Source organism: Saimiri boliviensis, chromosome 11, assembly GCF_048565385.1.
Source record: "Saimiri boliviensis isolate mSaiBol1 chromosome 11, mSaiBol1.pri, whole genome shotgun sequence".
NCBI lineage: Eukaryota > Metazoa > Chordata > Mammalia > Primates > Cebidae > Saimiri > Saimiri boliviensis.
The window spans coordinates 25,690,284-25,715,398 of NC_133459.1; the positions used below are offsets into that span (position 1 = coordinate 25,690,284).

Below are 25,115 nucleotides of genomic sequence, written 5' to 3' on the forward strand. Positions count from 1 at the left end.
CATCACGTCTGGCTAATTTTTGTTTTTTGTTTTTTGTTTTTGAGACGGGGTTTCACCATGTTGGCCAGGTTGGTCTTGAACTGCTGACCTCAGGTAATCTACCTGCCTTGGCCTCCCAAAGTGCTGGGATTACAAGCGTGAGCCACCACGCCCGGCCAATTTTTGTATTTTTAGTAGAGATGGGGTTTCACTATGCTGCCCAGGCTGGTCTCCAACTCCTGAGCTCAAGCGATCCTCCTGCCTTGGCCTCCCAAAGTGCTGGAATTACAAGCATGAGCCACCACACCCAGCCCGATTCTCATTCTTCATATAAACTTCCATATAGTCCTTTTTCAAATCCTCACAGGCATTTAGTACTTTTGCAAGAAAAAGAAAGCATCCAATAAAGGAGGATGAAGAAGAAAATTTGTGCTGGGGAGAAACGAGGGCAGGGTGGCCCAAGCAGGAGGAGCTGCTCATGTGGAAGCCTGGAGCAGAGAGAAGGCAAGGCCGATGGGGGAGGCAGCAGGGCTCTAGGGAGCTGGAGGAGTGCACAAAGGCGAGGCTGACTTCCAGAGGCTGGGAGCTTTGGAGGAAGTGAGGGTGTGAGGGGGGTGAGGAGGTGGACTGTGGTTGGCAGTGAGAGGTGGAGGCTGCAGTGAGCTGAGATCTCACCCCTCTACTCTAGCCTGGGTGACACAGTGAGACTGTCTCAAAATAATAATAATAATAATAAGGAAAAGAAAGAAAGAAAAGAAAAATTAAATAAGTTTTAAGACTCGCAGCTACACGCCTGGCTCCCAACAAGTGTCAGGGAAGACTTCTGTGCCCAGGGACAGGAGGCGGGGCTTCCCAGGAGAGCCTGAGAGAGGAAGGCCAGAAATGGCTGCTCCGGAGTTCCAGGGGGCCTTTCCACCTTGGCACTGGGCAGAAACCTAACTGCAGGAAGCCGAGAGAGCCTGGAGATGCCTCCAGAATGCAGTTCTGCTCACTGGAGTCAGAAAAGTCTGAATTAATTTTATTTTTTATTATTTTCCTTTTTATTGATGGGGTCTCAACTATGTTGCCCAGGCTGGTCTCCTGGACTCAAGCGATCCACCTGCCTCAGCCTCCCAAAGGGCTGAAATGATAGGCATGGGCTACGACGCCCGGCCCAGAAAGGCCTGAATTGAAACCCCAGCCCTGCCCTGTCCAGCTGTGTGACTTGAGCACATGTACTTACCTGAGTCTCTGTACCCTCATCTGTAAAGCGGGAGAGAGTGGAGCTAAGCAGGTGTCAAAGATGAAAAAATATATATATTTTGAGACGGAGTTTCGCTCTTGTTGCCCAAGCTGGAGTGTAATGGTGCGATCTCAGCTCATTGCAACCTTCGTCTCCCAGGTTCAAGTGATTCTCCTGCCTCAGCTTCCTGAATAGCTGGGATTACAGGAATGCACCACCTCATCTAGCTAAAGTTTTGTATTTTTAGTAGAAACGGGATTTCACTACGTTAGCCAGACTGGTCTTGAACTCCTGACCTCAGGTGAGCTGCCCGCCTTGGCCTCCCAAAGTGCTGGGATTACAGGTGTGAGCCACCGTGCCCAGCCAGAACTATTTTAAAAGGTGACAGCGACAGTCCTAGGTGGAATTCTTGTCAAAAAGAGGACAGCGGCCATACCCTCCCCCCATCCAATCTGCACACAACCCGACACAGGACATGAAGCACAGTGTAGAGTTCCTTTATTTGGGGGCAGTGCCCAGGCCAGTTGGTGGGAAGAGGCAGGCACACAACCCAGTGCCAGGCTGAGGGGCCCAGCAGGGATGATGGAGGAGATGAGGCAGTTGAGGGATTCTCTCAGCTGTGGGTTCCAGGCCCAGGACAGGAGGAGATGTCAGGCATTGCACACTGAGCCTGCTTGGTGCCCGCAGGAGCCAAAAATTGGTGGCCAGAGTTCTTCCCACCCCTGCCTCCTGCTTGCCCACAAGGGGGTCAAGAGGCCAGCCTCCGCATCCTCCTTCCCCCTCAGGATGGAGTCCAGGCCCAAGAGAGTCAGATTATGCGGAGGCCACAGAGGACACTGAGGAAGGTGACCCTGCCTCAGCCAGCCAAGGACCCCCTGCCTCCAGACGGGAGGCAGCAGAGGAAGAACAAACACTTTAACACAGGCTGCAGCGACCCACCCACAGCACACACGGCACACAGAGGGCCCCAGGCACGGCTCCCTTCCAGAGCAAATCCAAACTAGACACACAGCCCGGCTCCTGCCCACAGCCACAGAAATGTGGGCCGCAGGCTTGCCTGGGCTGGTACCTACTGGTTCTCTTCCCTGCTGGCAGCATGAGGGGAAACGACACAGGTGGGCTCAGCTGGGTTCCCAGACACCAGCCCAGGCTAAGTCCTGGTCCCAGCCAACATGGGACAGAGAAAGCCTCCCAACTGGAGGAGAGAAAGGGGGTGTGGCTCACATCGGGGATGCTGTCACCTTCTTGAGGGCTGCCCATGGAGGAGACAGCTCCCTGGGTACTGAAGGGGAATGGTGGGCAGGAGCCAGGAGGTGAGCTGGGGCTCAGGTACTCGCTGCTGGCCAGGTACTCACAGTGTTTGGTAGGTGCTGTCCTTGGCTTTGAGAAAGCGCAGCACAAAGAAAGCCACCGCCTGTAGGCTCAACACCAGCACGACGCCTCCAATAAAGCTGGCTCCATCAAATCCAGGGCTGTGGGCCTCAGGGACTAGGGGGCTCCCTGCAAGGGTGAGGCAGGGTGGGGATCATAGCAGCCACTGTGAACCAGAATCCCAGTCCCACCCTATAACCAGCACAGGTAACCTGGAGGCCCTGGTCCTCAATATGGGGTCCTTAAACCCTGTGCTCAGAAGTCTAGTCCAGATCCCACAGGCAGCTGGGAAGTGCATGGTGGGAGGGACAGTGGTGTTGGAAGGTGAGGCACTGTCCAGTCCTGGTTCTGCTCCTGGCTTGCTCTGTGGCATTTTTTTTTTTTGAGATGAGTTACACTCTGTGCCCAGGCTGGAGTGCACAGGCGCAATCTCGGCTCACTGCAACCTCCACCTCCCAGGTTCAAGTGATTCTTCTGCCTTAGCTTACTGAGCAGCTGGGATTATAGGCATATACCACCATGTCCAGCTATTTTTTTTTTTTGTATTTTTAGTAGAGACAGGGTATCACCTTGTTGGTCAGGCTGGTCTCGAACTCATGACCTCTACCCACCTCCACCTCCCAAAGTGCTGGGATTACAGGTATGAGCTCTGTGGCTTTTATGCCATGCCCATTCTCTCTGGCCCTTGTGATCACATGGTTCCAATAGGTGGCTTGGACTCGAGAGTGACTGGGCTCCCAGCCTCCCTGGGCCTCACTAGCCCAATAGGGTGGGGACAGATCCAGAACTCAGACATCCAGACCCCACTCAGAATTCCTTTCAGCCTTGGACGTCAGGGTTCAGAGCCAAGATGGAGTTGATATAGCCTCTTTTCAGGACTCCTAAGCCCTGAGACCCCAGTGTCACCCAATGTCAGAGCCCTTAGAGAAGGAAGAAGCAGGAGGAGAAGTGGAGGTCCCAACTCTCACCCTGCTAAGTGGGTGGGTGGGGACTGGACAGCGTGTTTCGGGGGAATACAGCTGAGGGACAGACTTGGCCAAAGTTACCTCACAGGACACACACAGGGTCCCCTGACCATTTCCTCTGCCTCATGGAGGGTAAAGCCTTAGGGTAACGGTTGCCAGGCTATGCCTTTGTGGCCCCCAGCTGTGCCACGGTACCTGTCCACTCCCAGCAGGGATTCGATTTCAGGCCCTGGGCCAGGTGCCAAGAGCAGGGCAGGGCTGATGGATGGAACATCATTCTGGGACAGTGGAAAGGGCATAGCCTCAGCTGGGACCATTTCCCAGAAGGTGTAAGGGGTGGAAGGAGTCTGAGAATATGAAGGGCAAACAATGGTCCCAGCGCTCAGGGAGCCCCAGGGAAGAAAGCTGGGGGATGAGGAGCAGAAGAGGGGAGAAATGAGCTGCATGAGGCCGATCTGGGGCTCCAGCTGAGGGAGCTGAGCCATCAATAATTCAGCTTCTGAGATCGGTTTCTGGCTTTAATTAACCAAGGGCCTCTTCAGCCATCCCTGCCAAGTCTGGTGACCTCCAGCCTCTGAGAGGCAGTGGGAAGCAAGGGGTGCGGTTCTCACCTCTGCTCTACCAGGAACCCGCCTTGTGACCCTCTCTGGGTCTGGAGGGTGCAGTAGGTGGGTCTCCTGTGCAATTTGAGCTGCACACCCCCACCTCCAAAGACAAATCCCTATGGGTCATCTTGCATTCCAGAACTGGCGATGGGGAGGAGGGATGGGAACTGTCATTCCTTGATCGCCATCAGTGAGTCAGACACTGAAGTGGGCACCGTACAACTTTTCATAAAACCCACACGGCAACTCTGTGAGGAAGGCATCATCCAACCCATTTCACGATGCAGAGACAGGCTCCAAGGGAGAAGGCGTGGGGCCAAGGTCACAGGGCATGTCGGTGCTTGAGCCCAGAGCTGTATTCCCCTGCGCCTCTGCTCCTCCCACTCCCCCGTCCCCAGGAAGTACCCACCTGTTGTGACTGTCTTCGGTTCATAGGTGGGGTGATGGTGAGCAGCTAAGGAGACAGGGAATTCATAAGAAAGCGGCCTTCCGACCCCTGACTCCCCCATCAAGACCCCAGCCCCCACTCACCATTAAACTTTCCATTCTGATGCAGCCCTGTCCCTGCTCCAGACATCCAACATACTTGCAAGCCTCAATCACACAATTCCCTCCACCAGATGTGCTCTCTCCATCTCTACCTTTGCGGCTCATCGCTGATGCCACTTCCTCCAGGAAGCACTCCCTCTCATTCCCTCTGAACTTCCAAAGTCCTTGCTATGCCTTAAACTGGAAGAGCTAACGCTCCCATCCCCTCCACACACCTGTGCGAATTTTCAGATAAGGAAACAGGCAGAGAGAGGAAGGGACTTCTCAGTGAGCTAAAGGCAGAAGTGATACTGGGCCCAGGTATTGGTGAGCACAGTCCACTCCCCGAGAGAGGCTCTTTCCTCCTGGGGGACAGGCTGTGGCTGGGGAGACTCATGCAACTTGGCTTCTGCGCAAGAACCCCCTTACCTGGACATGCCTCTGAGCGGTTGTAGGTGGAGCAACCTTCCTTGACCACCTCAGCTTGGGCCACACAGTGTCCTGGTGGGAGAAGGTGTAGGGGTGAGGTTTGGGGAGAGGGGCCAGGGCCTTGGGGTTCAGAGTGAACCTGGGGAGGGCTCAGCTCCATACCTGGCTCTTCTGGCCGGCACTGCTCCCACACGCAGCCGGAGAGATTGCTCGCTCTGTCTCCCTCCACGCAGCGCTCACAGACCTCCAGCTGTTTGCAGCCCCCTTGGACCGCTGGCCAGATGTTCAGGCGGATCAGGGCTCCCCGCCCAAAACCTCGAGCTCCTTTACCTGGGAGTGCGGTAGAATGGGAAGGGAGCAACTCCTCGAAACCAAGTTGTGGCACTCGCCCATCCTGACTCAACACTCCGGAAGCCCTTGCCCCTCTGCACACGTCTGGGCTCTCACATACACCTGCCCCTGGATCCTCAAGCCCCAGCGCACACCTGGAGCTCCCACAGAACATGTCTACACACGCCTAGAGCCTCCCCACAGGCACCCAGGGCCCCTTCCTTTGCATACCCTGAGGTTCCCAGATTCAGTTCGAGCCTCCTCCCCCAGACCGCTGAAGCTCCCTAGGCCCCCATACCTGGGGCCTATATTTACACAGAGGGCTCCACATAGAGCTAGAGACCCCTCTCCCACCTCTGGAGGCCTGCTCTCGTCCGGAAAGCCCCCTCCCCTCAAGCCCAGGCTGCTCCTAGAGAGGTGGCTGAGGGGCAGGCTCCACCAGCCCCTGTTGGGCCCCTAACCAGACCCTGCCGGGCGTTACCAGCCACAGCCAGCTGGGCACACAGGAGGAGCCAGCAGCAGCCGCCACAGAGCGCAGTTCTCACGGCACGGGGTCCCGGCGCCTCCATGGGCTCGGGGGCAGGGGCCGGGGGCGGCGGCCAGCGGCGAGGCGCGTCACTCCCAGATTGGGCTCTGCGGAGCGTGTAGGGAGAGAGACCTGGGCAACAGGAGCCTGGCCAGGTGGGGGCGTGGCCAGTGGGAGCGGCAGGTGGGGCAGGGCTCGTCGGTCGGGGCGGAGCCAGGTGAGGGCGGGGCCAGTTAGGGGCGTGGCTAGGGCGCGCGGCCTGGTGAATTCGGGGGTCTGGGGCCGGGCTTGGACTAAAGCGGGCGGTGTCCTGGACTGGTGGCCGACGTGGTTACCGTGTGCCCCTAAGGGCAGCTTCATGAAAACTCCGGTAAATAGCGACTGCTTTTATCCCTGCTTTACTGGTGAGGAAACTGAGGCTCGGACAAGATGAATGACTCGTTCAAGGTCACAGAGAGAGGCAGTGGCAAAAAATTAGATTTGAACATTATTTCGCAAGCAGAGGTCACTTCCCTGCCTTCAGGGCTCGGTGCAGGCACCGCTTTGTCGAGTACACCCTCCACCCAGGCCCCATATGACCGCTGGGATGGGTGCCAGCTGGCTCCTGCCCTCTGGCTACACAAGCTCAGCTCCCATGCTCCCTCTTCATTCACTTCACCTCTCCACCCACCTCCCTTCTGCCCCTCATCCGCTGTGTCTGCCTCCGGCCTACCATAACCTCTGGCCAGATCAAGGGTGACTCCATTACTAGGCAATTGGGTCTCTCCGCAGCCTTCCCCAAGGCCACCACTCCTGCCCTGGCACCAGCCTCTTTTGGTTCTCCTCGAGCTCCTTAGGGGGCATTTCCTCTTCTTCCTCTTCCTTCTCCCCCCTCTCCCCTCCTTCCCCCGTCTGCTTCTCCTAACCCTCTTATGCTGGCCCAGGTTAGTTCTAAACCCTGTTCCACACTGTCCTGGGCTCATCCTGGACATTCCACTGCCCTCAGTCTTCATTTAAAAGCCAACAGCTGAGGCAGGAGGATCACTTGAGCCCAGGGATTTGAGGCTGTAGCGAGCCATGATCATGGCATCGCACTCCAGCCTGTATGTCAGAGCAAAACTCTGTCTTGAGCAAATGAATGCTAAAAGGTCATGTATCCCAATAAATAGTAGGACATCTACTATGCACCTATAATAAAAAGTTTATTTTTTGGCCGGGCACGGTGGCTCTTGCCTGTAATCTCAGCACATTGGGAGGCCAAGGCAGGCAGATCACAAGTTCAGGAGTTCAGGATGGCCAACATGGTGAAACCCCGTCTCTACTAAAAATACAAAAATTAGCTGGGTGTAGTGGCAGGCACCTATAATCCCAGCTACTCTGGAGGCTGAGGCAGGAGAATCGCCTGAACCCAGGTGGAGGCTGTAGTGAGCCGAGAGAGCACCTCTGCACTCCAGCCTGGGGACAGAGCAAGACTCTGTCTCAAAAAAAAAAAAAAAAAAAAAAAAAAAAAAAAAAAAAAAGTGTTTTGTTTTTTTTTAAAAGCCAACAGGTCCCTCAGTCATCTCCAGGCCAGTTCTGGCTTCACAGCTGCCACATCTGCAACTGATAATACATAGCTAGCAATTATTGACCCCTTACTAGCAGATGTACAATTTGAGAGCTTTTACATGCAGCTTCATCTAATGTCCGCAGCTATCCTCTAGGCATGGGTTTTGTCATCTCCCGTTTGCAGGCTGCTCAAGGGCACAGGGTTTCAATGCAGCAGGCCAGGATATAAAGCTAGGACCGAATAATTCTAGAGGCCACGATCCCTCTGCTGTGCCTCCCGTGGGTTCACCGGCTTCTGGCACTTTCACCTGAGTGTCTCTGAGGCTCCCCAAACTACCCAGTCTCTTTCCTCACTCAGGGAGGCCCCGTCATCCCCCTAGTCACTCAGGTGGAAAACCAAGTCTCATCTTCAGCCCTCTCTCTGTATGAGCCTCCAGATTAAAATCCTTCGGGTTCTGTCCCCTTGTGTTCCCTCTGCAGGCCTCACTGCATCTCACCTTCCAGGCCCCTCCCATGCTGGCCCTCACAAATCATGGATTTGACCATATCTCTTCCAGTTAACAAATTTCCTTTTTCCTTTTTGTGTTTTTGAGACTGAGTCTCGCTCTGTCGCCCAGGCGGGAGTGCAGTGGCACCATCTCAGCTCACTGCAACCTCCACCTCCCATGTTCAAGTGATTCTAGTGCCTCAGCCTCCCAAGTAGTTGAGATTCTGAGATTACAGGCATGTGCCACCACATCCGGCTAATGTTTTGTATTTTTTTTTTTTTTTTTTTTTGAGACAGAGTTTCGCTCCTGTTACCCTGGCTGGAGTGCAATGGCGCGATCTCGGCTCACCGCAACCTCCGCCTCCTGGGTTCAGGCAATTCTCCTGCCTCAGCCTCCTGAGTAGCTGGGATTACAGGCACGTGCCACCATGCCCAGCTAATTTTTAGTATTTTTAGTAGAGACAGGGTTTCACCATGTTGACTAGGATGGTCTCGATCTCTTGACCTCGTGATCCACCCACCTCGGCCTCCCAAAGTGCTGGGATTACAGGCTTGAGCCACCGCGCCCGGCCATGATTCAGGTTTTTTTTTTTTTTTTTTTGAGACGGAGTTTTGCTCTTGTCACCCAGGCTGGAGTGCAATGGCGTGATCTCGGCTCACCGCAACCTCCGCCTCCTGGGTTCAGGCAATTCTCCTGCCTCAGCCTCCTGAGTAGCTGGGATTACAGGCACGTGCCACCATGCCCAGCTAATTTTTTGTATTTTTAGTAGAGACGGGGTTTCACCATGTTGACCAGGTTGGTCTTGAACTCTCGACCTTGTGATCCACCCGCCTCGGCCTCCCAAAGTGCTGGGATTACAGGCTTGAGCCACCGCGCCCTGTATTTTTTAAGTAGAGACAGGGTTTCACCATGTTGATGAGGCTGATCTCAAACTTTTGATTTCAAATGATTCACCCACCTTGGCCTCCCAAAGTGCTAGGATTACAGGTGTGAGCCACCATGCCCGGCCCCACTTAACAACTTTTCAGCAATGATTTGAATTGTTGAAAATTCAATGTGGGGACAACCCTTTGATTCCTGGTTCTAGAAGTCTCTCTTTTCCTGGCCTGGGCTCTTCCCATCACCTTCCTACCCTCTAAGAAGTAAGAACAGCGCCTTCCCCCTATACTTCTCTTCCTTTATCCTAGCTTATCTCTCTCCTAGAGGGTCCTCCTCAACCTTGGACTTCATTTGCCTAGTAAACTAATCTTTTAAGACACCACTACAAGGCCACCTCCTGCAGGAAGCCTTCTGTGACTGTCTCAGAATGAGGCTGAGCTGCTGTAGCACTTAGCTGGAGATCTAAATCCATCTGCTTTTCCACATCAGAGCCCTCACCATCTCTTGCCTGAATGACTGTATGGCCGCCTAGTGGGGCTTCTGCTCCCCATTCCAGTCTGTTCTGCACTCAGCAGTTAGAGTGACCCTTTGAAAACGTGTCAGGTCAGACCATAACATTCCCCGCCCGTCAATGACTTCTGTCTCACTGACCACATGATCTTGCCTCTGCCCGCCTCGCCTCTCCTCCCTCTCCCCTCTCCCCTCTCCCCTTTGCTGATTTAGCTGCCAACAAACTAGCCTCCTCTCTCTGGTCCTCATACCCATAAATGCTTTCTCTTCTTGGGGACTTTGCACTTGTCATGTCCTCTCCTTAAGACTCCTGTTCTCTCTTCAGGTGACTTGCTCCATGACCTCCCTCCCTGAAAGAGGCCTCCCAGTGATTCTATATCCCTACAGCTGCTCTTTTCTTCAGAGCATGTATCTAATGGATAATTAATTACTCATTTGTTTCCTAGGCTGTAAGCTTCATGAAGGCAGGAACCCTGTTGATCCTTTTACCTCCCTAGCGAACTCCTTGCACACAGTAAGAGCTGAATAGATGTTGGGTTTTGTTTGTTTTAAGACAGAGTTTTGCTCTTGCTGCCCAGGCTGGAGTGCAGTGGCGCAATCTTGGCTCACTGCAACCTCAATCTCCCGAGTAGCTGGGATTACAGGTACCCACCACCACGCCAGGCTAATTTTTTGTATTTTCAGTAGAGACGGGGTTTCATCATATTGGCCAGCCTGGTCTCGAACTCCTGACCTCAGGTGATCCACCTGCCTCAGCCTCCTAAAGTGCAGGAATTACAGGCGTGAGCCACCGTGCTAAGCCAGATGTTTATTAAGTAACCCTACTGTACCATGTTGTGACCATCTGTGTACATGTTTGTCCCACTGGTCTGTGAGGCCCCAAAGAGCTTCCTACTTGACAGATTTTAAGGATCTATTTGTAGATTGTCCATCTCTCTGCATTAAAACTGAAGCTTGGCCTGGCACAGTGGCTCAAACCTATAATCCCACCACTTTGGGAGGCTGAGGTGGGTGGATCACTTGAGGTCAGAAGTTCTAGACCAGCCTGGCCAACATGGTGAAACCCTGTCTTTACTAAAAAATAAAAAAATTAGCCAGGCATGGTGGCACACACCTGTAGTCCCAGCTACTTGGGAGGCTGAGGCAGGAAAATGGCTTGCACTTGGGAGGCAGAGGTTGCAGTGAGCTGAGATTGAGCCACTGCACTACAGCCTGGGTGACAGAGGGAGACTCCGTCTCTAAATAAATAAATAAATAAATAAAACAATACATAAATAAAACTGAAGCTCATTGAAGATGGCAGGAATTTTTGTTCATTGCTGTATCCTCTGTACCTGGGAAATAGTAGATGCTCAATAAATGTGTCTATTGACTGTTGAAAAGGCAGGAATGTGGCCAGATCATCTTTCCGTCCCTAGCACCCACTGAACAAACCCTAAGCCCAGGGGAACTGCCAATAAATAATGGCTGAATGAATGGGTCTATGCTAAGAATATGGGCACTAATGATGCCTAGACCCTTGGGTCTTAGATAGCAGACTCAGGCGTGGAGATTATCTGTGACCGACACACACAAGCACACACTCTCCCTACCTCTCCAATTCCTCTCTCCCCAAGAGATCTCTCAGACTGAAGACAGAAGAGGCAAGGAAAAAGTCTCACCTGGAAGTGAGCGCTCACAGCCATCTGGTGGCCACCTGGGGAACTGCAGGTATTGTCAGCCCTTATCAAACTTCAGCCTGAGCCCATTCTGGGAAGAGGGTGACATCTAGGGCAGAATGGAAGGCACACTGGACTTGGTTACAGATGGAACTGGCTTCATATCCCAGCTCTATCATTTGCTATGTGATTTGGGGCAAGTCCTTTGGCTTTCCTGGGCTTCACCCAAGAAATGGGGACATGGTCTCTCACCTTTGCAGGGTTGTCCTAAGTCCTGGGCTCTGGCCGGGCACCTGGTAGGTAGGTAAGAAGGGTTGGAGGAGGTGTCAAGGAGGTAGGAACAGAGGGCATGAGGAGAACAGGAGAGAAGGAACTTTCTCTTCCTCTAGAGAGCAAGTTCTCAGGGAATGGAGACCTGATTGGCATGAGCAGTTTTGGTGCACGAGGAAGAGCATGTGAAAATCCATAGCCCTGCTTTAGAATCTCAGCTCTCCTGGGTTTCTCAGAGTAATGTCACTGAACTCTTTTCCTCCCCAGCTGCCTTAGGATCAACCTCCCTTGCAAACAACAGGGTAGTTATCAGGATCAGGAAGTTCATGACCAACTACTACTTCAGTGGAAATAAATGGTTTTCTGTGTCCTTCACCCTGGGAAGGCAACAATACCTGAGACAGAAAACTGGTCAAAAAGTAGAAGACCACACTGGATGTCATCTTTGTATTTAGAACCCATTTTGGACCAGGCGCATTGGTTCATGCCTGTAATTCCAGCACTTTGGAGGCCAAGGTGGGCGGATCACTTGAGCCTAGGAGTTCAAGACCAGCCTGGGCAACATGGTGAAACCCTGTCTTCTACAAAAGATACCCGGCCTTAGCAGAGCCAGGTGTGGTAGTGCATGCTTGTAACTCCAAATACTCTGGAGGCTGAGATGGGAGGATCACTTGAGCCCAAGAAGTTGAGGCTACAGTGAGCAGTGATCGCACCACTGCACTCCAACCAGGGTGACAGACTGAGATCCTGTCTCAAAAAAAAATAAATAAAAACAGAACCCATTTTGGTGATGTTAAGACAACTGTCTTGGGCTTGATTTATGATTCCTTGGATTATGCTAAGAAAAATTAATCCAAACACGGACTTGCAAGACATGAAAGAAAAAGACCTCAAGAAAACAGCTAAAGGAATTCAAGAACAGAATGAAGACAGCCAGGGAGTAACGGGAGTGTGGTTCCAGTGCTGGCAAACAGGAATGACTTTACCTGCAGTGATGGTGCAAATTTTTCACCAGAGGATTAATAAACTACAAAAACTTTAAAAAAAATCATTGCCATTCAGAGTAGCAGAAGATAGTCCCTGATACTCCACTTTGATGCCAACCTCCCAGCAGCCTTCACCCATCGCTGAGACCAGAACTCTGTAGGGATCCAGCTCTGATAGGGGAGAAAGGGGATCCCTGAGTCTTGGGGCCCTGGTGCCCTTGGATCCTCTCTCTGACATCCCCACCTTCCTGGGCACCAGGCATACTACTCCTCTCTGTTTTCCTTTTTCCTCTGGTTGCTCCCTTTTAGGTCAATCATCCAGTCCAGGATCATTTCTTCAACACCAGTTACTTGTCAGGCATTTCTGCAGCAGAAATGGGACATAGTCACTATCCTTTTGGAGCTTAGATTCTAGTGGGGCTGACATGTAGTAAAACAAACAAACATGAATTCATTTATAATTTCAAGAGTGCTTCATCCTCCAAAAATTAATAAACCAAAAGCAGCGGCGAGAGTGATGCGGAGGTGAGTGGCAATCTGAGAGAGAGTTCAGAGCAGCCCGTTTCAGAAGTGACTTGGGAGCAGAGACCTGGGTGAAGAGAAGGGTTGTAGCAGAGGGAACAGCTGGTGCAAGAGCCCAGGAGCAGGAACACCCTCATTCAAGGTCTGTGCCTCCAATGGTGCCTCCTGAAGCCCCTCCTCATTCTCTGCTCCCACCCCTGAGTGACAATACCCATAAAACTCAGTTGCCACCTGCACACCTACCCCTCCCAGGCATCCCTCATTGGCCAGCTGTGACATTGATGGCCAACAGCTTGCAGGCCCCACCCAACAACCGCATGAGGCCGGTACTAATATTATCCCTATTTTATAGACAAGGAAATAGGCACAGAAAGCCAAAGAAACCCCACAAAGTCACACAGCTAGGAAATGGAGAAATTGAGATTTGATCACCTCTGCCCCTTAAGCCCCCTAAACTCACACATCCAACTGGAAATGCAACCTCTTCTCCAGCTCCGACCCCCTCCTCTTCCCGTGTTCCTTGCCACTTGACTAGCTCAAGTGCCACTTGACCACTTGAGCCACTTGGCCTCATACCCAAACCCAAAACCTGCCCAGCGGAGCCTGAGCATGGGGGCTGCAGCGGTGATGCTGTGATGGGGATGTCCGGTGGAGCCCGGGGTCCATCTCCCCCCTCCCACAGGCTGCATGATTCCAGGGAGTATCAAGGCAAGAGACACAGGGAGAAGGAGCAGCCAGCCCCCTACCGCAGGACTGACCACATCTGTCACATCTGGAGAAGTCTGCCCAGAGTGGTTCCCCTGGACTAAGGGCAGGCAGCGTTGGGAAAGAGGGAGCTCTTTCTCCTTGCCCCACCCATCAGGGTGCCTAAAATGGGAGGCTGAGAGGGGCCTGCCCTGAGGACTGAGCTGCCAGGCTTCTGCTTCCAAGTTCTTCCCGGCTCCCCATCTCCTCCTGCTTCGGGGAAGTGCACCCCCTCACCCCCTCCTCGCTGGCTTTCTAGATCCTTGAATAAATAATTCAGGTTTTGAAATCTTGCCAGGCCCACCCCTCCCGTGCTGTGAGGGCGCTATTGGGCTGACATGAGTGACGTCACCCAGTTCCTTATCCCAGCTCCAGCATCACGGGACCTGCCCTGGCAGGAACTTACCTGCCTGGTCACTGTCAGTCCAGAACCTCTGCCTTGTCCCCCTCATTCTGGAGCCCACTCATCACAGTCACCTGCTGTCTTCATTCCAGGACCCCACAGCCCTCATGGCTGAGCATTGTTGCTTCAGTACCCCAGCCCTTCTGACAGGGTCATGGTGACCTGAAGTCACCTGGACACTCCGTGTTCCAGGGCCATTGCCTCCACCATCCCGGGGTCCCTGAACTCCGCCCTGCGGCAGTCACCCTGACACTGCCATGGTTGCCCTGGGGACTTCCCCTCTACCGTTAGCGTCCCACGGCCGTCACCCCCCCCCAAGATCCTGTCACCATGCTCATGTCGTCACTGCCACCCACCTCCCCGCTCCCTCGTGCTCCTTGTCATCGTCACCTCAGGGCCCCATCGTCTTCACAACCCTGTCATTCTCACCAGGGACGCACAACCAGCCCCATCACAAGCTCTTCATTCGTCACCTGGATCTCGTCAGCCTCTCTGCTATCCATGGGGTGCTATCACCCCACAGCCTCGCCGGACCCCCTTTCCACTCTCCCACCACGTTCCCTGCAGCCTCCCTGAGACTTCAAGGCTCTCCCACCGGCGCCGCTGAAACCCCCGGCCCGCAGAGGGCGCCGCGTCAAGGACAGGCGGGCCTACTCGGGAGGGGGCGGGGCCGCAGCCACGGTTGCTTTTTATGAATGGGGGAGCGGGCGGTGCGAGGCCTCATTACTATGCCGCGCAACGCGCGCTGCGCCCCAGCGCGCCTCGCCCATTGGCTGATAGAGCCGCTGACGTCACCAGACCGCGAGCCTGGGGCGGGGCGGGGTGACTCACGCCGCTTCTCCCGCGGCCGCGGGGGCTTCTCGGGGTCCACGCAAGACCTGCGCTGCCAGGACCCGAGCGGAGCCTCCCCGCGGCCCGGCCGCGCCTGGTCCTGAGCGGTGAGTAGCGGGTCCCGCCGCGGGCACCAGGGGTCCTGGAGGGCACGCAGGATGCTGGGGCGTTGGGCCGGCGGAAGGCTCCTAGCGGCCGGCAAGGGTCCGAGTTCGAAGTGGGAATTCTGGGTTTAGCCGATTCTGGGTTAGCAGGTGTGGGCCCAAGTGCTCGGGTGCTGGGGCCGCGAGTTGGATAACCTGGCGAAGGGTGAGCATTCCTGCAGGGACCCGAGGCCCTGCAGGGACTGACTGATGGTCATCTGAGGTTGAGCCGGCAGGAGGCGTCTGGGGCAGGGACCCAGGGTTCTGAACAGCAGGAGGTGTCCGACTCAGGAATCCAGGTATCCAGCCAAGAGGCGGAGTCAGGCCCAAAATCCTGGTGTCCGGGCAGAAGGTGGCATCTGACTCAGGGCTTCCAGCAGGGGGAGTCGGTACAGAGACCTAGGGATTCAGGCAGAAAGAAGGGTCCAGCCAGGGACAGAAGTCTGGGAGGGTGGGGAGTGGGGGGCTGAGTTCCCAGGTGTTACCTCGGGAGTGCGGGGTGGTGGCTGACGGGAGCTTCACGCGCATTTCCCGGGGGCGGATTCTGAGGCTGGCAGTACTGAGAGTCGTGAGGGGTCTGGGAGCCTCAGGCACGAGCTAGCATCGCTAGCATCGTCGTCTCTGATGGGAGGGAGCAGAGCTGCTCAGTCTCCAAATGTTTCCCTACGTCAATCTTGAGGCTTCAGGGGCATCCCCTGGATCCTATGGCCCTCATCCATTTATAGTACCCCTTCTTCTGGTTCTCCTCTGGTTACACACATGGGAAAAAGAGACCCACAGGACCTAGAACAGGGATCCCCAGGAAGAGACCCTTGTTTAGAGGCCTAGGGGCATTGGAGAGGACAGTGGTATCCTGGGAAGAGCCCCAGGGCATGAATGTGGGGATTAGGCATTGGGACCCTATCAAGTATCCTGAGGAGAGACTCCCATCATGTATCCTGAGGGGCACCTCACCCCCTCCAGACCCCACCTCCCATCACCCAGCTTGGTCAGCTTCTCATAAGGCCTTTCTCCTGCAGGTACCATGATGTGGGGTGCAGGCAGCCCTCTGGCCTGGCTCTCAGCTGGCTCAGGCAATGTGAACGTGAGCAGTGTGGGCCCAGCAGAGGGACCCACAGGTCCAGCCGTACCACTGCCCTCACCTAAGGCCTGGGACGTGGTACTCTGCATCTCAGGCACCCTGGTGTCCTGCGAGAATGCGCTAGTGGTGGCCATCATCGTCGGCACTCCCGCCTTCCGTGCCCCCATGTTCCTGCTGGTAGGCAGCCTGGCCGTGGCAGACCTGCTCGCAGGCCTGGGCCTGGTCCTGCACTTTGCTGCTGTCTTCTGCATCGGCTCAATGGAGATGAGCCTGGTGCTGGTTGGCGTGCTGGCAATGGCCTTTACCGCCAGCATCGGCAGTCTACTGGCCATCACTGTCGACCGCTACCTTTCTCTGTACAATGCCCTCACCTACTACTCAGAGACAACAGTGACGCGGACCTACGTGATGCTGGCCTTAGTGTGGGGTGGTGCCCTGGGCCTGGGGCTGCTGCCTGTGCTGGCCTGGAACTGCCTGGATGGCCTGACCACATGTGGTGTGGTATATCCACTCTCCAAGAACCATCTGGTGGTCCTGGCCATTGCCTTCTTCATGGTGTTTGGCATCATGCTGCAGCTCTATGCCCAAATCTGCCGCATCGTCTGCCGCCATGCACAGCAGATTGCCCTCCAGCGGCACCTGCTGCCCGCCTCCCACTATGTGGCCACCCGCAAGGGCATTGCCACACTGGCCGTGGTGCTTGGAGCCTTTGCCGCCTGCTGGTTGCCCTTCACTGTCTACTGCCTGCTGGGTGATGCCCACTCGCCGCCTCTCTACACCTATCTGACCTTGCTTCCCGCCACATACAACTCCATGATCAACCCCATCATCTATGCCTTCCGCAACCAGGATGTGCAAAAGGTGCTGTGGGCTGTCTGCTGCTGCTGCTCCTCTTCCAAGATCCCCTTCCGATCCCGCTCCCCCAGTGATGTCTAGTTGCATATTGTTGACCCTTCAGCCCTGATCACTATGGAATTCCAGAATGTTAGGTTCTCCAGGGCTTCTTTCCAAACCCCCAGTTCCACCCCCCAGACCCAGCTGGTTCTGGAGTTCTAGGACATTGGGTGTTTCAAGGTTCTGTTTAGATCCCAATGGGGGCCCAGCTGGGTCCACGGTTCCAGAATGTTCAGGCGGTCAGGGTTCTCCTCAGAAATGTCTCACAGGCCAGCTGGCTTGCAATTCTGGAACGCTGGGAGTTTTACAGTGCCATTCCAAGTCCCAGATGTCTCTCCTCTCCCAAACTTGACCTTGACCATGTCACTTTACATTTGAATTTCTGAGCTAAAGAGTCAGAGAGATTAGTCACATAGTTGCCTAAATAGGAGAGAGAAAGATTATATATGCGCACATACAAAGAGAGTATCTATTATTTATTTATTTATTTATAAATTTACTTATGGGTGGTAAGGGGGAAAAAAGAGACCCACACCTTGATACCAGGGTACCCCTTGTCCCCTTACCCCCATTTCTGACCTCAGTTCCTGGAGGGGGGAAAGGGAGAAAGAGAAACCACGTATTTTGTTATTATTTTGGATTACTTTTTATCGAAGAGATCATAGAAACCAGAGCCTTCTCCCCCAGGCCCGCCCTCCTTGGGTTTGCAGGGGGAACACACCAGCCTCTGGTTTTTTATTTTTTTAAGAAGCCATCACCTGAGCAACCAAAAATTCCTCTGCGCTGGGGTCTGACTGCCCTCTGGTGGCCATTTGGGGAGAACTGCAGCCCGGCCAGGCAGCCAGGACCAGAACGCAACCCCAGCTCCATTCCAGCCTGGCATCCAGTGCCACAGCCATGGCCTGGGGGCCAAGCCTCACCCTGTGGTGCCCTAGAGGGGGGGCACGAGCCAACACCCCACCCCTCTGCCAACCGGGGTATGGCCCCCAGTGCATTCCCCGTTCCTGTCTCCAACCCAACTCAATAAAAAATGATTTTGTCATAAATACGTTTCCCTGTATGTGTGTGGAGGGCATGGGGTGGGGCCTGATAGGGGAGGGCCTAGAATAAGAGGGCCAGGACACGCCTGGGGGGCCTGTTGGGGTATCTGCAGAGGTGGATGGAGGGTGGAGAGTGGCTAGCAGGTGACTCCCTCTCAGATGTCAGTACCTCTCTGCTCAGACCTGGACACTGAGTGGCAAGGACCTTACCTCTCCATGGTGACAGAAGCCTGGGTACTTGGCCCTTCCTGGGTCAAGGATGTCCAGATTCTGCCATATTGGCCAGTGTGGGGCTTAGGCATGATGAATATGCTCAAAGCATGTCAGTTCCCTTAACAATAATGGCCCCTTCTTATTGTGGGTGCCTACTGTGTGTCTGGCACATATGCCACCTCATTTATGCCTAATAAGCATGCCATGGCACTGGTAGTGTCTTCTCCATTTACAAAGGAGGGCACTGAGGCTGAGTGAGGGACAGTGACTGGCCCAAGGCCATTCAGCTAAAAAATGGTAAGTGCCGGGAACATCTGTTTCCAGAATCTGTGCTGTGTAGTGAGCAATTTCCTTCCTTCCCAAGCCTGGAGCTTAGGACATTCTGGACCCTGATTTATGTTGGGGTTCATTTTAAGGGCCACATTTGGGAAGTGGTCAGAGGGGGTCTGGTCATTTTGGAGTCAGAAGAGCTTTTCTACACAAAGGTGGGTGACTATCACTGTGTGCCTTTAGGTACATATGTGTGCAGGATGCAGAGTTTGGGTATTTGGGGAGAGGCAGCTGACCCTAGAAATCAAATGTGTCTATCAGGCCAGGGCAGGAGCAGGTTTGGGGTGTGGCTAAACAGGAAGCTTTGATTGGCCAAACCTCCCAGCTTCCCAAGCCTTATTGTTGGGCGAAGGCTGGAGGTGGGGCTCGCGGAGCATTTCTGGCTCACCCCTCCATATACAGACAGGGAGCCTGAGGCCCCAAGAGGAGCAGCCACTTGCTCAAACTCACACAGTTGTGCCAGGCTAGGACACAGGCCTTTCTCCATTTCCCTGGCAGAGCCCTTTTGTCTGGTGTAAAGATCCCTCCCCAATAGTCCAAGGAGGGTGGTCATGCCAAGTGGCCCAGGCATAAAGTGGGTAGGCTGTACCAGGTCAGGCCAAGCCTTATTCTTTTTTTTTTTTTTTTTTTTTTTTGAGACGGAGTTTCGCTCTCGTTACCCAGGCTGGAGTGCAATGGCGCGATCTCGGCTCACCGCAACCTCCACCTCCTGGGTTCAGGCAATTCTCCTGCCTCAGCCTCCTGAGTAGCTGGGATTACAGGCATGCGCCACCATGCCCAGCTAATTTTTTTGTATTTTTAGTAGAGACGGGGTTTCACCTTGTTGACCAGGATGGTCTCGATCTCTCAACCTCATCATCCACCCGCCTGGGCCTCCCAAAGTGCTGGGATTACAGGCTTGAGCCACCATGCCCGGCTTTTTTTTTTTTTTTTTTTTGGAGACAGAGTTTCACTCTTGTTACCCAGGCTGGAGTGCAATGGCGCGATCTCGGCTCACGGCAACCTCCGCCTCCTGGGTTCAGGCAATTCTCCTGCCTCAGCCTCCTGAGTAGCTGGGATTACAGGCACGTGCCACCATGCCCAGCTAATTTTTTTTTGTATTTTTAGTAGAGACGGGGTTTCACCATGTTGACCAGGATGGTCTCGATCTCTTGACCTCGTGATCCACCCGCCTCGGCCTCCCAAAGTGCTGGGATTAAAGGCTTGAGCCACCGCGCCCGGCCCATGCCAAGCCTTATTCTATCCCCATCCTCCTGACAGATCCCTGGGAAAAGTCCCTACTCAGCAAGCACCTCCCCCACGCCAAGCTTTGAGCTAAACATCCCACACCGTCAGCATGGCTTCATCAGATGGGCACCATTGCTCTCCCCATTTTACAAAAGAGGACGTTGGGGCTCCAAGAGTAATGGGCCTTCATTCATTCATTGCTGTCCTTGTGGACTGCTTAAGTTCTAGCTGGGGGAAATGGTAATACAAAGTTTTTCCCAAAATGTTATGTTACACAGTGACAAGTCCTCAGAGAAAGAGCAGGGGAAGAAAGATGGGGAGAATGTGAGAAATTTTTAAGTGAGGATGCCCAGGAAAAGCCTCCCTGAGAGGTGACACTGGATTGGTCCAAAATCAGGGGTTGGTAAGAAGTTGAGCTGCAATTTGAACCCAGGCCCATCTGACTCCAAATCTCTTTCTTTCCTGGATGATGGAGTGTGCTTCAGAAACAACCCAGAAACATCAAGGAAGGGAACTGGGCAAGTCCCCAGGCCAGGGGAAGCGGGGGTTCTCCAGGTTAAACCCAGATTTCTGGAAGCACGGCACAGGGCAGGGCCTTGTTGCTGCCCCTGCCTCATGCTCCTGAGCCCCACTAAGGTCCAGAGGAGAGGCACCGTGTGCCCGCCCTACCCTGGTGGGGCTCAGCCCTTTGCTTCCCCAGCCCAGCTTCCAGCTCCAGGGCCCAAGAAAGGAGCTGCTGCCATCCTTGTGCCTGGGAGGGCCTGTGTCGGGCCCCTGCACTGAGGAGCTTCTTCTGTCCCTCTGGGGGTGGCTGTGGGCTGGAGCTGTGGCATTTCTGGCAGCCTCCATCTGGGGTCTCTGCCTTGGGTCATGGGCCCACCTTGAGGGGTGTGTGAATCTGTCCCTCAGATTGTACTGTGTATGGTGGGGCTGGCTTTTCCTTCCTCCCAGGATTCTGCAGATCGGCTTCACGCTTCTTCCCTGTACCTCCACTCCATGCTTCCTCCAGGAAGCCTCCCTGCCTGAGCCCTTTCGTGGCTATGAGAGTGTGATCCAATATGCCTTGCTACACCTCCCCTGAGTAAACATTTACAGAGAAGTCTTGTCTCCCTCCTCAGAATGAAGACAGGGCTGCACGTCCTTCCTCCAGTTGAGGGTCCCCCACAGAAGGAATGTCTGTCTTCTCAAACCGAAGGCTCCGAAGGCAGATCTTTCTCCTCAGAACTACGAGCTCCTGAATACAAGGTCATGACTCCCACCTCAGACTGGGAGCCTGGGGCCTCTTGAGAACAGGGTCATGTCTTTTGCCTCAGATTGAGGGTCCCTGAGGGCAGGACCGTGTCTTCCCCACTCAGACTGAGGCCTCCTGTGTCTCCTTCAGCCTCAGAGTCCTCTGTGTTCAGCCTGGAGCTGCTCAGCACTGCATGCTTGTGTGTGCGCACGCCTGAGTTTGCTGGAGTGTGCATGTTTGGGGAGGGGTAGCCATGCCTTCTAGCCTCTCTGCCTCTGCCAGCTTTCCAACTCCCCAGGAAGGTGAACTGGTGATGTAGCCCCCTGAATTGGGGGAGACAGGGCAAGGCCCAGAGCCCCACCTTCCTGCTGGAGTAGGCCCTGGGATGGGGCTGGAGCTCAACCCTCCTCTCCACCTCCCTTGGTCCTGGTGTGTGTGACGGGGGGCAGCCCTGAGTGCTGAGCCCCCGCCGGGGCCATGTCTGCCTCTCCTTGCAGTAAGTGAGGAGACAGCAGCTATTAATATAAGATGAGTTCATGGGCTCACAGCTTCCGCAGGCTGGAAAACAGGCTCCCAGGGCTGGGGGCTGCGGCAAGGCTCAGCTGTCAGATTCCCTCTTGGAGCCTGGAGACCACCAGTCCCGCATCCCCCCAGCTCCTTCCGTGCTGAGATCTGCATACACAGACACGTGCTCATGGCACATGCAGGCACACGTCTAGGCACCTGGCTATTCTGAGAACACACACACATGCAGACACATATGTACATATACCCAGATGCATCTGCACACTAGCACATACACACTTGTGCATGCAGATACATCACTGCACATGTGTACACGAACCATGTCAACTTTCTCTGTATGTGTACACAGATGCAACAAACATGTTTGCATAACCAAACCCATTAGCACACTCACATACTCAAACAACTGCATGGGTATATAGATGGTATCCATAGTCATGTATACACATTTGCATGCAGTACTGCATTCAAGTCCTTGTGTGGATAGAGGTGCACGCCCTTTCACACACAGCATACACACTCACACATGCTCCCTGCTGCTGGCAGTGCTCAGCAATCCTGAATTCACAGGTTGACCCTCGGTTTCCAGAACCAACGGGCTGGCTCAACCTCCACTCCTTGTCTCCCCTTTCCCTTGCCTCATGACAAGCAGCTCATGCTCCTGCCAACCCCAATGCCTGCCTTCAGCTTCCCACCCCCCCCGGGGGGGGGCGATCCCTGATTAATCCCCTCACTAATTGGCCAACAGTCCCTTGACTTTGCTGCAGGCCTTCTCAGGAGCTGGGAGCGAGAGGCTGCAAATTGGCCAAGCAGGATGGGTCTAGGGAATACTGTGCATGTAGAGGGTGAGGGTGGGGGTGCTGAAAGCCCAGTGCCTGGCTGGAGCCAGGCAGAGCACCCCCTGTTCCAGGATTGGGCCGAACACTGGCTTCATACTCTCTTGGGAGGGCACTCCTATGATTCGTTATCTACATAGTCACCCGAAGCCAGCCCGGCATGCACATTTACACACAATCACCAGCCATGTGTGCAGACATATTCCACCCACTCGGCACACTAACACAGGTGAACATCTGCACAAACCCAAGTACACTCATGAATGTACCAAGTATGCATGCAAGCAAAATTTTACATGTTCATGGTCACCTGCCAGATATACAGACATCATTTATATATGCACATCCAAACACACAGAAACACAGTCGCATGTATATGGCCTCACAAACACATACACATACACATTAGACGTGCCCATGAATGTCCTAGGTGTACTTCCAGGCATGCACCAACATCTATCCACACTGTGACAGACACATGTAGAGTCCAGATATGCATGCAGAACATCCATGCACACCGCTCACATGCGTGTATATGCCTTGATGAACAAGCTATGAAGTGGCCACAGCTAGGGAGAACCCTCTTTAGCCGGCCTCTGGCTTTACATAAAAGGAAGCTTGAGGTTTGCTCAGTCTACTGTGGGGGGGATAGGGCGTGATGGAACCCACCCAACTTCCAACCTGTCTTTTCCCAGCCTCCATGCTAAATGCCTAAGCCTGGGACCTCCTCTGGGCCTCTCCTAAGCCGTTAGGCAGCCACAGGGACACTGTCATGGCTCCAAGAAAAAATGGCATAGCTTCTGGCTTTAGCCCTTGCAGTTTCAGTCTTCTTGGCTGTGGCCCAAGCCCACAAGGTGCTCTGCTCTCCTGCAGGCAGTCTAGAGCATTGGAAAAAAGGTTTCTATTTCCATGCCTGCTGCTAGCTTGCTGTGTGACTTCAGGCAAGTTGCTGTGGCTCTCTGTACCTCGTTTCCTCATCTATAAAGTAGTAACAAAAGGCGTTGCATTGGTAATCCTTCCAAGATGCACAGTCTGGGAGCGGTGTCAGTTCCCAAGATGGTGCAGGGCCAGCGTAGAGGTGCTGCATACATCATCGTAGTCAACTGTTTGTTGAATAGGTGAGGAAGCTGAGGCCCAAGGTCTGGGCTAGATCTGACCTCTGATTTCTCAGCCAGGATGTCTGCTCCTTTTTAATGATGTGTGCAGTGTGAGCTCGTGTGTGCACACTGGTAGACATGCATGCAGTTTCTTAGGTAAAGGCAGGGAAGGCATCTAGGCAGGACCTCTTGCCCCAAATATTAACTGGCAATTCTCCCATGAAAGATTCCTTTGGATGTGAAAGGCTTTTTTTTTTTTTTTTTGAGACAGTCTCACTCTGTTGCCCAGGCTGGAGTGCAGTGGTACAATCTCAGCACATTGCAGCCTCCACTTCCTGGGTTCACGTGATTCTTGTGCCTCAGCCTCCCGAGTAGCTGGGACTACAGGTGCCTGCCACCATGTCTGGCTAATTTTTGTATTTTGGGTAGTGATGGGGTTTCACCATCTTGGCCAGGATGGCCTTCAACTCCTGACTTCAAGTGATCCACCCACTTTGGCTTCCCAAAGTGCTGGGATTACAGGTGTAGGCCACTATGCCTGGCCCATGAAAGGCTTTTTGTCCTTAAGCTTCAAGAGCACCCTCTAAGCACTCACACCTCCAGGGGCTGAGGGGGCTATTCAGAGGGAGCCCTTAAATTGCTCCCAGCCCGACAATCTAGGAGGGAACCAGGTGACAACTAGCCCCGAGCAGAACTTCCAGGAAATGGTGCCAGGTTGCCCTGGCCACTGAGCAGCCAGGAGGGGGCAGTGAGGAACTGGTGGAGGCAGCAAGTAGGGAGAGCGGCTGCTGAGGACTGTGTGAGGGCTGCCTTCGAGTACGGGTTCCTGTAATCGTGTGCCGGTTTATGTTCTTGTGAAAACAAGGACAAGGATCTGTGCACAGTATGTGCACTGGTGCTCATGTGTCTTGGTCCCTGGACCTTGGTCCTCTCACACGTGTGTCTCTGTGAAGCCCTGGTCCATACCTAGGGAATCCACTTTGTTTACAGGTAGCTAAGGGTGTAGGCACTTCCTGCTCTAAGGGTCTCCGCTAGGCCCTCAGCCAAGCTCACTTGATTTCAAAGCAAAAGCAAAAATGACCATCACTGTTCACTGCCCCTGTAAAACTGGGCACCAGGGAGTCTGGCAGGTAAGAATGGAAACCTTGGGCTCCCTACAACGTTAAAGCCCTCAAGGATTTTGGATGGAGACTCTTAAGATGTTTCAGTCCCATAGTAAACAGAGCATTGGGCTCTGGCTAGAGAGAGGACTGTGTTTGAACCACATTTTGTTCCTGGCCAGCTATGTGATCTCAGGCAACTGTTTCTCTCCTGTGTCAAATGCGGGACCCTTGCCTCTTAAGAATGAAACAAAAGATAATGCAGTCCTTGGCAGGTAGTGGGCGCTCAATAAATGCTCATTCTTCTCAGGATCAGCCCAAAGGGGTGAAGCGACTTGCACAGGGTCACAGCTCCCGAGTGGCAGAGCCAGAATTCATGCTCAAGCCTCTTGCTTCCCAGAGCCACATTCCTTCCCTCTAATTCCCTAGCAAGGGCGGCTCCCGAACCACCATTTTGTCTTCGGTCAGGGCGGGCGTCTGGCTGCCTGTCAGTCACCGGCCTCGGGAAGCCAAGTGCTGACTAAACACAGGCCTGAGCAGGCGGGTGGAGCGAGGGGGCTCTGCAGGGGCGAACTGGCTCCGCGGCCCCCTCCCCTGCACTACCACCTCCAGCGATGAGCTCAGA

At 54.0% G+C, this 25,115-nt stretch overlaps 2 protein-coding genes across 4 annotated transcripts; one reads left to right on the forward strand and one right to left on the reverse strand.

Moving 5' to 3' along the window:
• Positions 1–1,682: 1,682 nt before the first annotated feature.
• On the reverse strand, positions 1,683–7,461 carry CD164L2 (CD164 molecule like 2). Of its 3 annotated transcripts, none has more exons than XM_003921271.4 (5): positions 5,911–7,461; positions 5,262–5,429; positions 5,100–5,171; positions 4,552–4,596; positions 1,683–2,701 (listed from the first exon to the last, which is right to left on the reverse strand). In XM_003921271.4, exons 1-5 carry the CDS (start codon positions 5,996–5,998, stop codon positions 2,553–2,555), a joined length of 522 nt encoding a protein of 173 aa, XP_003921320.1. In that variant the 5' UTR covers positions 5,999–7,461; the 3' UTR covers positions 1,683–2,552. The 3 variants fall into 3 exon arrangements, 2 of the variants coding, with proteins under 2 accessions (XP_003921320.1, XP_010344304.1); XR_005580801.2 differs by adding an exon at positions 4,784–4,906 and having other exon boundaries at positions 2,683–2,701; positions 5,262–5,987; XM_010346002.2 differs by having other exon boundaries at positions 5,262–5,987.
• A 7,303-nt stretch (positions 7,462–14,764) lies between these two features.
• GPR3 (G protein-coupled receptor 3) lies at positions 14,765–17,937 on the forward strand. Its single transcript, XM_003921273.4, has 2 exons — positions 14,765–14,880; positions 15,936–17,937. Exon 2 carries the CDS (start codon positions 15,941–15,943, stop codon positions 16,931–16,933), a length of 993 nt encoding a protein of 330 aa, XP_003921322.1. The 5' UTR covers positions 14,765–14,880; positions 15,936–15,940; the 3' UTR covers positions 16,934–17,937.
• Positions 17,938–25,115: the final 7,178 nt, after the last annotated feature.

What these genes read in the sequence shown, in the direction of transcription:
- CD164L2 (XM_010346002.2), bottom strand. Translation starts at nt 5,604, where the DNA reads ATGTTCTGTGGGAGCTCCAGGTGTGCGCTGGGGCTTGAGGATCCAGGG. An exon ending in GTGCCGGCCAGAAGAGCCAG is followed by an intron (nt 5,172 to 5,261) that starts GTATGGAGCTGA and finishes TTCTCCCACCAG; the next exon opens with GACACTGTGTGGCCCAAGCT. An exon ending in CCGCTCAGAGGCATGTCCAG is followed by an intron (nt 4,597 to 5,099) that starts GTAAGGGGGTTC and finishes CTGTCTCCTTAG; the next exon opens with CTGCTCACCATCACCCCACC.
- GPR3 (XM_003921273.4), top strand. Translation starts at nt 15,941, where the DNA reads ATGATGTGGGGTGCAGGCAGCCCTCTGGCCTGGCTCTCAGCTGGCTCA.